This window comes from Diprion similis, chromosome 4 (genome assembly GCF_021155765.1).
Source record: "Diprion similis isolate iyDipSimi1 chromosome 4, iyDipSimi1.1, whole genome shotgun sequence".
Taxonomy (NCBI): Eukaryota; Metazoa; Arthropoda; class Insecta; order Hymenoptera; family Diprionidae; genus Diprion; species Diprion similis.
Window position 1 is genome coordinate 16267872 of NC_060108.1, and position 13308 is coordinate 16281179.

A 13308-nucleotide genomic window follows, 5' to 3' on the forward strand; every position below is an offset into this window, starting at 1 on the left:
TTCTCCTTCTCGTTGTTCTAAACTCCCTTCTTCTTTCAATCTCAGAACATCCAACGGTCGTCGCCGATTTCGAATCGAGGAAAGTGTCGTCGTAGCATTGTCGATCCATGCGCGAATCGTATTGATAATAGATAAAAGAAACGAGTGTTATCGTGTCGAAATCCGAGCATTTTAAATTACCGGATATCTCTTTCGACATTTGACAACTATTACTCCGCTGTCAAATAAGAAATCAACCAAATGCTTGAAAAACTCAACGATTTCCGTTTTCGTAAAAGTCATCATGATCCCTCCCTCGCTTCTCAAGTCGTCGTCACGTCATTTCAGCTGTTTTAAGTCCGTTTCAATCAACGCTCTCCGTTCTTACCAAACAGAGTGATTTGTGGTTTGTGAGGTTAGGGTTACGAAACCTCTACTCCTCAGTTTCTACACCATCAATCCGGTCGAAAGAAACATATTTATGTAATTTTCATTCACTCCGCTTCTGACGTATGCTTCTTTATTTTACTATTAATTTTCGAAAATTTCATTCTTTTACCGATAAATTTCTGATCATCGTTTTAAACCCCCCCCCCCCCCCCCCCCCCAACACTAATTTGTTATCGGTGTTTTTCTTTTATTCGACGAACATATTGGGTTTCTCTGTGCAGATTTGGGTCGACGACGACGACGACGACGTGAATATTGAATCTAGGTCGGATGTGACGTGTTTTCTCTGACCTCCACGGATTTATACACGTATTATTTAAAAAGATCGACGACGATATTTGTCTAACAATCAGTGTGCGCGTGTGTCCCGTGTCTGTGTTATACTACCGTTGCTCTTGCCACCGCGACTGACGAAGTAAAAAGCAGTGATTATTACATGTATAAGCAAAATATATGTACATATAATACATACGTGTGACTCCTCTACCATTTGGTTTTCTACGATAAGGAAGAAGAATTAATTATTTTCATTATCCATGTAACTTGAAAAATTTATTTATATAAATTTAAACGTGGTGGGTGAAGAAGAAGAAGAAGAAAAAATTTTGTGGAGAAGAAACGCAAGTTGTGTTGATGCGGATAACACGGAGAAAAGAAGAGTGAAATACTTACCTACATGTACGTGTGTCTTGTGTGTATATTGCTATAGAAGGGGATTTATAAAATGGTTCGTGCCGAGGCTGACTAGTGATAGTGGTGTTGTTTTTATATTTATAAATAAAAAATATACGTGATATACATATATATATATATATATATGTATGTATATATATATATTCGTACATGATTGTTAAAAAATAAAAAAATACTATTGCGAGAAAAGGAAATTAATCGATACGCTAACGAAGCGTAAAATAGTAAAGTGTAATATTTAAAAACTACTACTGCTCGAAGAAGAAAAGAAAGAAAGAAAGAAAGAAAAAAATCAACGACGACGAGTGTGTTGATCAGTTTAGTTTATAACGTACATCAGTGATCACGGATTTCTCTTCGCTCTATCATCTCTCGCCCAACCTCGATGAGAGGAGGCACATGTCAATTGCTGCTGCTGAAAATGCAGGGTGAGTTTTTTTCACTTTATTCATACTCAGTCAATATATCTCTCTGTCTTTTTTCGGTTACAACCGTTGCCATACCCTTGAAAATATTGTAAAAATTCCAATTGCCCGAAGTAGTAGTAATATATATATATATATCAGATATATAGATACACATATACGAGTACATGTTACATATTTCGCATTGTGTAACGGTCTCCAACGTCGTCATCGTCATCGTCGTCGTCGTCGTCGTCGTCCTTATCCATCGTCGTTTCAGATCATCTATATAATCTGTATTTTCTAGAACGATCACGGCCGCAAGTATATGAAATATGTATGTATGTATGTATGTATGTATGTATGTATGTATGACGTCATAGAGACTTCAACTTCGTAGGTATATATTAAGTTGGTCGGTTTTTTTTTTTTTTTTATTTATTTATTTTTTATTTCTCTTTTTTTCTTTCCGTACTACGACGACAAGTTCAATTGATTAATATTAATAGGCAATACACGATACAAAAGGATATCGACAGCAATTAGCCCGTGTAACTCAACGACGAGCGTTGATTTATTATACTAATATAATTCTACAAATATCTAGCAACCACCGACTTCTCTATTACATCCTTCGAGGTATTCGATGATTCGTTACAGTTGATTTAAAAAAAAAAAAAAAAAAAAAAAAAAAAAAAAAAAAAAAAAAAAAAAAAAAAAAAAAAAAAAAAAAAAAAAAAAAAAAAAAAAAAGTGCATAAATTGTAGAGCGCGGTGTAAATTTGCATTAAACATACCTACACATGTAAATTTTTTTCTTTTAAATACTCCGAGCACAAGTTGTCACTGCAAGCAGTTCACAAATAAGTGAATATTATCTAGCCGGCCAGTCTTATCAGTCTGTAACGACATCGTTGAATATGCTGAGAAAAGTCGCCGCCTCCTCCGCCTTCTCCTACCGTCGTTCCGACGACGACGACCGCGACGACAACGACGACTACTACTTTATATAAATATACGTACGTAGGTATGTATTATTATGTATTGTAGATATACGCGCGCAGGTAATTTTTGCTCGCTTGCTTTTTACTCGTTGCAAGTGCCAAGTCAACCTCGGTTCAGTTCCGAGCATGCGGCTGACAACGAATACGTGACCTTAACCATTTCTTGATCTCTTTTAATACCTTGCCAATCTTTGTACCGTTGAGATCGTTATCGCGATGGGTGAATTTCATAAGTTTCTTTCTCTTTTATTTTTATATATTCTTTCGTCCCGTGATACGAGATGCATTTTTTCACTTTTCACGTTTTAAAATATCAATTTATTATCAAGGTATATATATATACATATATATGTATATACTTTTTTCAACAACGTCGTTTGTTTATACTCTAATCATCGGTATTGGACAGACTGCGAATAAGCATTCTCTTCGTCCTTCTTAGAGACAGTTAGTTATGAAAGTTTTCCTCATCACGATTTTACTGCGCAAGAAATAACTCTAGCGTTAAAAGATTGAGAGACGGTGATACGGAGAAAACCGACCTTGTGTGTTCAACAATGTACCAAACTGTCGCACGTTATTATATCCACTCGTTTTTAATTTAAATGTAAAAAACAAAAAAAAAAAACAAGTTTCTGATCGCTTGTTTATTGAGACACATTTAACACCGCGGCATGTCAATCAATCTTTGAACAACTGGGCTGCTGCTGCTACTGCTACTGCTACTGCTACTGCTGCTGCTGCTGCTACCGTTGCGTTACGTTGCTTTCCTACCGTATATTGCGGCAGATTTTCCAGAGAATACGTGACTGACGGGCCAACTAAGTAACAACAATAATGTGTATTAACAAATTGCTGAAAGTCACAGGCAAACCGCCTGCCTTTCGTTTGTCACAACGCTGCCAAGTTTCACTGATTATATATCAGCGCGCCGCATTGCCAAATCTTTTGCACTATACCTATAACTAGATACAGTTTGTCCATTCGGTTTATTGTTAGTCCCGCCAGTGGCGTCATATCGAAAAGAAAATCCGATTATGAAAACATTGAACCTCCGACTAATTGTTTGAACTATGTGTCAAGAGTCAATCCAAATGCTTTTAGGACTGGATTCAAATTTTCTATCTCTATTTCGCTTTAATTATGATGGAATTTTCGTTTATCTTTATTCTTTTTTATTTCATCAAATTTTTTTCCGAACATCGGGGAAATTTCTTTACTTTTTTAATCACTCAAATATAAATGCTAGACAGTTTTCCATTATTTCTGTATAACTTTAACGCGCACCACTTTCAACGTACTTAATTAGAATCTTAATCAAAGTATTCATCAACAGTAATACGTCTATGGTCAGAATATGAGGCTTTCTGTTTTGCCCTTAGTACCTAAAGTCTTGTAAGAGCGATGAAGAGGATTAATAATAATCCCGATCATAACAATAATCATAATATGTAAGGCATGCGCATACAATCAGCTTAAATAACTTGATATCAGCAAGATAGAGAGCAAAGGGATTGGGGGGGACTACACATTGAAACCCTGAAAAATGTATTTCTTGTTCTTTATATTAGAATCAAACCATTATTGGAACTACACGTTTGAAACGTATAATTTATCATGTACATAATATATACGAGTGATAGAAGGAGCAGCAGCAGCAGCAGCAGCAGCAGCAGCAACAGCAGTAGCACCACTGATATACGTCATATATACCATATAGCTATATTTATAGCCTGAGAGTATATAAGACCGGTGGTGAAACAGAATTATTAAAAACTGTGGCGAGTGTAATTTCGTTCTCTCACAAGCGTTAATGCCGTATTACTTATTTATTTCTTGTGCATTTACTCATTTATATTTAGTGCTGCCCCCCCCCCCCCCCCCCCCCCCCCCCCCCCCCAGCGCTCTTTAATAAATGTATTTTCGCTTTAATTACACCTTCTTGGTACCTGGCGAATTGCCATGTGTATCTTCTTTTTTCTTTTCTCTTCTTATTTCGTCTATGTAATTAAGATTTCTTGGTAACTCTGCTGACGCACCCACCACCTGCATATACGTATACCTTTTGAATGTATCTATACAAACGCACATACACACACACAAAGAAAAGTCACTCGATTTTTCTACACACATATCATCTCGTCACGATCTTCAGCCTGCTTGCCTTCCGAGTAGGTGGGCGTTTCGGTCGTCGTTCACTTCAACTAATATCGATCAACTATACAAACAGCAGGGGGAGTAGTCGAGTGTGTTTTCAATCACAATGCAAAAAAACGACTCAGATAGAGAGACATGTCATGGATTTTTGGGCAGATAGACGAGTGCAGAGGTAGAGGTAGGTGGTGGGTGGATGGTATAAGGTGGCGGTGGATAGAAGGTAGATTCAACCAATTCAAACTGCCTTTGCAAGTTGTGTGTGGCCGCGTGACATGTTTAATATGTTTCAATGCTAACGTGGAGAAAGTGGACCACACTCGCTCGTTGCTGCTGCTGCTGCTGCTGCTGCTGCTGCTGCTACTGCTGTTGCTTGCTTGTGCTTACTTGCTGTGCGAGTATACATATAATATAATCTCTGCATTGTGTTGCGTAACTGTAACCAACAGCCAACTTGTAACTTGGTTCGTTCTTTCGTTCGTTCGTTCGTTCGTTCATCGCTGAAGACGTTTTATTATTAAAAATACCAACACGTGCGTGCGATATATGCGTGTATTGTTATTCGTTCCGAAAAGACATCGTGGGATGAAAAATATGTGCATCTAGTAAATGTATAATTATATGTGTACGTTCGTTAAACAATTCGTATGTACCTACTTCCACCATTAGTCATAATAATTTCTTGAACGATTTTGTATTCTACACTTATGTTATCCAAGTTCCGTTTATATCCACTAATTTCTTCTACGCGAATGAAAAATTTCAACAAGAGTTATGACAACCTTAGGTCTTTGTATTAGTTGATGGTATAAGGTATAGCATGGATGACGCGACGACGATTATCGAGGAATTTGACAATTTATCGAGAAATTTGTTGATATTGTACGACGAATAGCGGGACTTGGGAACGTCGTCTGACAAATGCAGCACAAATTTTAGATTGTAGCTTTATTATTTGATGGTGTGTAGTGTTGACCGTGGTGGCGGCGATGGACTTTGCCCGCGTCCAAAGGCGACAAAGATAGTAGAAAAGTACCGCTGCTGCTGCTGCTACTGCTACTGCTACTGCTACTGCTACTGCTGCTGCCGCTGCTACGATTGGATAAGTCAGGCAGGGGAAAGAGAAGAGCCTTCTTGGGTTTAGAGCTTTAAATAGAATGAACAGCTGACCGTGAGTCTCATCTCTATTTTAACGATTCAAACGCGTTCGTGCGGTGCGCTTGCTTTTGCGAAATGAGTAATAAAAACGTTTGAAATTTTATCTTCGTTAAATCTCCTCGTACGTGTGACACGATTTTTCATTTACTTATCTATTATTATTCTTATTATTATTAGTATTTTATTGTCACAATTCTTTTACTCTTTTCTTCATTGATATCAAACCACCCGTATTATTTTATATTTCTCTCTCTCTCTCTCTCTCTCTCTCTCTCTCTCCTCACATCCATTTATTTCTATGTATAAGTTCTTGGTTATGTATTTATAATACATACGTATGAGACGGGAGAATTAAGGCAAGGCGTCGTCGTCTGTCGATTTCGATTTTAGAAATCGTGTCTATCTGCAAGTTACGTCAGAAGTTGTCTGCTGTGCTGCTGATGCAGAACTTGAGCCGCCCGGAGACTCGAGGCAAGCGAAGAAGCGGACCGTCGATACTTTTTGTCCCCCCTTCCCTCACTCTAGTCTTCGTTTCGCTGGTACCGATTACAGCGAACCGTTCTGCAGTTACCTAGCGTGGCATCATCATCATTATCATTATCATCATCATCATCATCCCCTCAGAGTTAGTCGCAAAGCTCTGTCTATAATCGCCCGAATATATTACCAGCACAAAAATTATACTTCTCTCGAAATTTTCATATATGTATACATTTGAATTCACATTTTCTCGCATTTGTGACCCTGTAAAATGTTAGGTTAGCAAGTTGTCAATGGTGCGTTGCTGCTTGCAAAAGCGTTGTGCAACATTATTTACGTGAAATATTATTTATTATTTATTCTTTTTCTTACCAAATTTATATAAATTTTCTTGGGTAAAAACGACCAGATCACTCCAGAGGAAATTAAAATTTACTACAAAGAGAGAGGGAAGGATGCGGGGACGGGGGGGGGGGGGGGGGGGGGGGGGGTGTCGGTAAGAGTATGAGAAATGAAACAGCAGCTAGGAGAGAAAAAGGAAGGAGAGGAATTTGTGAAAAAGATTATACTTATCGTCAAAGTGACGCGTGAACGTGACCCCGTTATAATTATTACTTATATGTATACATATATGGACGTTATTCAAGGCGGCCGCAGTTGTTGGATTGTTATATATATATATATTATTATACACATCAGGTGTACGGCAGCGGTAGCAGCGGTGCGTGGCTTACAAGTTCTCTTCCCTTCTTTCCTCTCTTTGAAGAAGTGTTTCTTTGCGTTCGACGAAGACAGGAATATATAATATAGTCGATATATGTATACGTGTATACCTGAAATGTATAATATGTACGTACTCGTCTTTGCACATGCTGCGGAGGCCGGGCGATGCATTTCAACCACACGCGCAGCAGAAACTGGTGTATAAAATAATACGTAAATGTACGTATACGTATAATAACAGCTGCGAACACAGTTCTCACGATAATAAAAATAACACCTACGTATCGGAGACAAATATTTTCTCAAAGAGAGGAAAAAAAAAAAAGAAGAAAAGACAGAAAGAAAGAAAAAGGGAAGAAAAGAAAAAAATGACGCGTATTTGATGCGAGGAGAGATCGACGATTATAAAGTCGTAACGATAAGATGCCGCGCGTAAAAGAGAACCGATCTTTAAGTAATACAGAGTTGCATTTTAAATTGTAGAATTGATACGCGAACAAAATCAGTGTTGCTTTTAGACAATGACGAGGAGAAATGTCGTGATGATGACGATGATGATGTCGTGAGAATTCTAGTTGATACAGGTTATAATATAGGTATATATAATATACACGTTTATGTCACACGATGGAGTGAAGCTTCTCTCTTTAAGGTTCATTACGATGCTGCGCTCAAATTCGATGGACTTTTTTTTTTACACATATACGACATATAAATACGCACACACACACACTTGTCGTATATGCCGCATCATCTGTATACCTGAATGGTGTACGTAGGTACATAGCTATAATCTATCTTATCAATCGTATCGTGAAAACACGACGCGTATTATTATTACTATTATTATTATTATAATATATATATATATATATATATATATATATATATATATATATATATATATATATATATATATATATATATGTGTTAAAGTTTTTTTAGTCTTGTTTTTTCCATCATCCACTTTCACTGTAAATATAAATATCCATCCGCGCCGATTAATTATACAAAATGATAATCATAATTATCGAAGAAGAAGAAGAAGAAGAAGAAGAAGAAGAAGCGTAAAAGAAATAAACAATTTCGAAAATACAAGTATATCGTTATAGTAATGTGTACGTTATTCTTGTTATTCCGTTGAAAGTTTGTCGATGATTGATTAAAAATGTATATATTATAATGTGAAATCTTGTATTTTTTTATTTATTTTTTTTATCGCACGAAACGCTATTTCAACACAACTGTTTTATTCGCGCGCATTGATTTCTAAACATGGAATCTATTCGCAATTTCGGCGCCCAGAATTCACGCGTCGATGAGTCTTGTGTTCGTTGCTAATCGGCAAAATTATACAGGTTCGGATCTAAACATTTTTTTTTTTTTTTTTCTTTCCTTCTTCCACAAATCGATCCGCCAATTACAAAATTGTCCTGTTGCATTGTTCAATTCCATGAAAACGAACCTCCTCGCACCTACTGTACTGTAATTTCACACCTTGATAATGATTTTATCAGAAACCCTTTTAAAACATTCAAATTATATTTTCGCTTCGTTATATTAATTTTTTTATTATTATCAATAACCTTCTTATCTCTGTTACGTAAATATTTTCTACCGCTTTCACCTTCTCCCTGTATTTTTTCTCTTATTCTTTCTTCCCCCCGATTCTTTAGTTTGAATTTTGCCGCTTCGTCATTGTTTTACCGTAGATCTATATAGATCGTCGCTCTTCCTCTTCCGGTGTGAGTGAAAGGACATCTAAACGTTATTGTTCGCGTGAACCAATGCCGGGAAATGGTAGGGGGTGGTGGTAGGTAGGTACGTAGTGGTGGTGCATCAGTTCCACGCTCCTTTTCCATCTCGTTCTATTCGATCGTTCCTTCGTTAGTTCGTTCGTTCGTTCGTTTGGTGCAGCTGCGGAGGAGAGGAACAGGCATCAAGCATCAGCATCAGCATCAGCATCAGCATCAGCAGCAGTAACAGCAACTTCGGCAAGCGAATTGAGATGCGGCCAAACTTTTGCGAGGGGCAGTGACTCCTGCAGCGGAGCATGCCTTAACCTTGACAAGCGTTCTTAAATTAGGTTTACGTTCTGTTCGAAAGCGGAGTTTACGAGCTCCGTTGTTGCCGTTAAACTGCATCTCTCTGTGAATTAACAAACATATTAAAACCGAACGAGGGTCCCATGGGTAGGGCGAAGAAAATTTAGGAGGAGTGTTAAAAAATTCTGCCGCGAGTATCTGCAACCAAATGTCCATAATAAAAGTGAAAAATTGAAGAAAAATTATTTTTTCTTTCCTGTGTAATTATTTATTACTTAAGAAAGTATTTTTTTTTTTTTTTTTCTGTTTTTTATCTTTCTTTCTTTTCTCCCAATTAAAATTCTGACAGCCTCTTTGAAGTCTACTCCACCATTGTCTCATTATATATTTACTGCACGAGATCTGCGGAAAAAGAAAATTCTATAGATAACGTATCTGCACTTTTATCTCCTTTCTTTCAAGTTTTTACTTATTATCATCGGTGGTAGTGAATTTTTTTTTTTAGAACGGTTTTTTTTTTCCTTTTATTTTCATTTTTCGTCAGTCTTCTATCAATTATAGTGAAACCCGAATGACAGTCGTCTTATTGGACTTGTGTGTATGTATATGGATATGAAAGGATGATTTTCACGTTCTTTGAATATCATTTCTTGTTTTTCTTCTCGCGATGACAACGTATTCGTTGCTCCCGCTTTTCGGTCGCGGGTTATTCGTGACGTAAGAACGCGTAATACTTATTATACTTGATGCTGTTGATGCTGATGTTGATGCCGCGATGGCAAGACGTAAGTTTTGTTTAAACTGCAATCGTGAACTAGTATGTAATGCGGGAGTTTCAAAGTAACTACAGATTTAGGAATCCCTATCGTCCCGCTTTTTATAAGCCACATACTTGAACTTCGTGCTACACCAGCGGCCGAATAACACGGAATATTACGCGGTGGCGGTTATTGTTTAAACGACTAACGTTGGCGCTCGACATGCGGGAGGAAAACGGGAGGGAGAGAGAGAGAAAGACCAAAAATATGTTTCACATATTATATTCAGCTTATTCTATATTCTATATTCTATATTCTATATTATATATTGCGCAAAATGTAAATGGGGGAATATTGAGTTACGTAATGTGCGGTGGATAATATTATCGTTGATCTTGTTACACGATAATTATATTGGATACTTGAAAGACCTATTTGAAGATTATCATTCCGTGTTCAACGTGCTTACATAACTCGAGGAAAACCCCCGGAGAATTCTTAGTGGTATTAATACATTATTGTTATTATTACTATACCATACCGTTATGTGTTCCGTGAAATTTAAACGCGCGTTATATATATATATATATATATATATATTATTATGTTATATTATATTATGTTATATTATATTATACCTTTGATGTCCGTTGCGTCGTCGTTAGTCCTCTTCCTTCGTCGAAGCTTCGACGAAACGTTCAAATTATTACGTGGACACAATCTGAGAAACGATGACGACGACGACGAACGATCGCGACGAATTATAGAATTTCTTTCACAGAGAATAGGGTTTATTTATAACTATTAACAAACGTGTATTTGGATATGACGCAATAAATGTTTTCCTATTATTATCAAATTTTAACTCATGTCAGCCAAATAATGATCTATAGAAATTTGTTAACAGTTAAAATAATCATGTTTTACTCAACTAAACTTTGATGATAATAATAACGAAACATTTGTCTCGACATATCCAAGTATTCACATGTTCGTTAACAGTAAATAAACTCTTTTCTCTCGATGTTATATTGTTGAAGAGACGAAGACACTCCTCGACGTTTTGTTTAGAAAGTTTGTTCAGAAGGTCGCGATATCTTTTCTGCCACTACACGTTGTGAATACGCGCACAACCCTGTGTTAAATATAATAATTTTCAATGTAGCTACGTTAATTGTTTTAACGCTTATGCAGGTAAGGTAGCATCGTTTTTATTGAGTTATTAGTATCTACACACGTTGTTTCCAGTTTTGTTTTCACACCTATTCCCCTCGGGGAATTCAGAGTAATGGCCTTGTGTTAGATTTTTCCATTCGTCTAACGTTGGCTAGGCTTAGACGACATATTTTTTTCAAACTGTTATTCGATTCTCAGTATTCCCTCTGCACGAATTGTATTGCGCTGTAGTTGAAAATTGAATCCTTCAAGCCTTGTTCATTCTGACTTTTTTTTTTTTTCGTTTTTATTTTTATTTTTTATTTTTTTGTAATACATAATTTTATCGTCGAGCCTAAAATGACGCGCATGCTTTTTTTTTTTTTTATTTTTGAGGGAATTATAATGGTTCATTAATTACGAGTAAATTAAAAATGTTTTTTAAATATTACGTACAAGTGTGTATTCAAAGACACAAATCACGCTTTTAAGAGTTATGTTATTGTTCATTAATGTTTGAATTTTTCCGCTGTGCTGTTTTTAGACAATTGTTGCTACGTTGTCGTTGAACGATTGCCGAAATCTTCAATAAACCTGATTTATAAAAACAACTAATGTGTTCACAAATAAATTTAAAAATAAATTCTTGGTCTTTTCTTTTCCTTTCGGAAAGGGAAACGGAAATTATTGAAGAGCGTTGGATGGCGTTCGAAATCTTTCAAACTATAGTGTGATTTATTTTCGAAAAACCGCTCGCTTTTACACCTCAAAAGGAAAAATCATTACACGAGGCAAATTCGGGTCTTCGCGCAGCGCGTGTCTCACGAAATTAACGACCTCTGCATCGTCTTAGAAGAGAATCGATCAGAGGTGAATTCGCACTCGCATCTCGAGTCTAGCTATTGATTAGGCTACTACAGATTGACGTCATACAGACCGACGCCAATATCCCCGCCACAACGACCAATTTTGCCAGAGTAAACTCTCTACGGAAAAGGCTCGATACGCCTATACGTACGTGTATATACACATATTTATATTACCTATACATATGTAGGTCGTTCGTTGCGTTTTGTTGCGCAGATAAAACCAGAGGCTACAAGTTATCGGATTTTTGAGACTTTCGCGACGACGACGCTGCTTTCTTCAATTCTCAATTGTTTTTCATTCCTAATACTCGACCCCTGATCGAAGAATACTCGTAAGAAAAATCTTCTCAAATTTACCCAAATTTTTTTCAAAAATTTCCTCTTTTCTACAAGCCGGCGAGACGACGTCCGGTCCATTCGATTCGAGATAAGCGCGGTGAAATTTGTTTACTTTGACGAAAAAAAAATGATCGGATTAGGAATGATACAGACTCTCAATGTAAGGGCATACTTTGTGATATTTTTATACACATAAACCTACGTGAAATGGTTCCCGATGTGTATATACTGCCTAATTCAAACTCATTTCGACAAACGAAAACTTGCGAGAATTCTTCGCTTAATGAGAAAATTATTTCTTTTAAAAAAAGTTGAAATTTCTTCGGCGGTTTCGATGTTCTTTTTTAGAACTTATTTTCTGTGGTTTTTTTTTTTTTTTTTCTTTTCTTCTCTCTTGATATTAGAACCGCGGCAAAGTTTCTGTTATTCAAATTTCATCGTACATATGTATTGTGTTCTAACAACAGAGGCTTCTTTGCTGCGAATTGTACACGTCGAGAAAAGCCTATACTTACATAATTGAAATCAGAGCAAAGGCGAGGAATTTGAAACCTTACTGGAACCTTAGAAGCGTTAGTTATAATTTGTTAAAAAATTGTTGTTAGTATAGGAAATTAGAGCAGGCAGCAGTCGTTGTTAAACTGAAATGAACGAGAAAACATAGAAAACTTGCAGTCATCTGTGTCGGATAATTGTTTATTATGTTTTTTCTTTTCTTCTTCTTTTGTCTTCTTTCTCGCTGTTTCTGAAAAAAAAAAAATAATACAATTTCGGAAAATATTTATTACACGACAATAATGTGACTGCAGCAGATTGTGTGTTGGAAGGGGTGGGGGGGGGGGGGGGGGGGGGGCATCCGTCATAATAAATTGGAATTATTGTTTGTTTTCTCTGATGACTAGTCGCATATACCGAGTAATCTTTCTCAAACGTGACTCACAATTTTCCTCGACTATAGCAGAAGTTCTATCAGGATTTTCTCTTTTTCGTATTTCTATCACGTAGTTTCTTTTCGCTTTTGTAGGTCATGGTTTACGGTCAGCTAACCTTCGCTCTTCCCACACAGCAGATATACAGTCGTACTAATATGTGATCTAT

General features: G+C 36.7%; 1 protein-coding gene across 9 annotated transcripts in view; it reads left to right on the forward strand.

Annotated features, from left to right (window-relative positions):
- LOC124406090 (nuclear receptor coactivator 1) overlaps positions 1-13308 on the forward strand; it is a 58452-nt gene that overhangs the window by 1575 nt on the left and 43569 nt on the right. For all 9 annotated transcript variants that reach the window (XM_046881459.1, XM_046881461.1, XM_046881452.1 and 6 more), the window contains exon 2: positions 651-1550. In XM_046881459.1, coding sequence (XP_046737415.1) covers positions 1522-1550 — 29 coding nt within the window. In that variant the 5' untranslated portion in view covers positions 651-1521. The remainder of the gene's footprint in view (positions 1-650; positions 1551-13308) is intronic.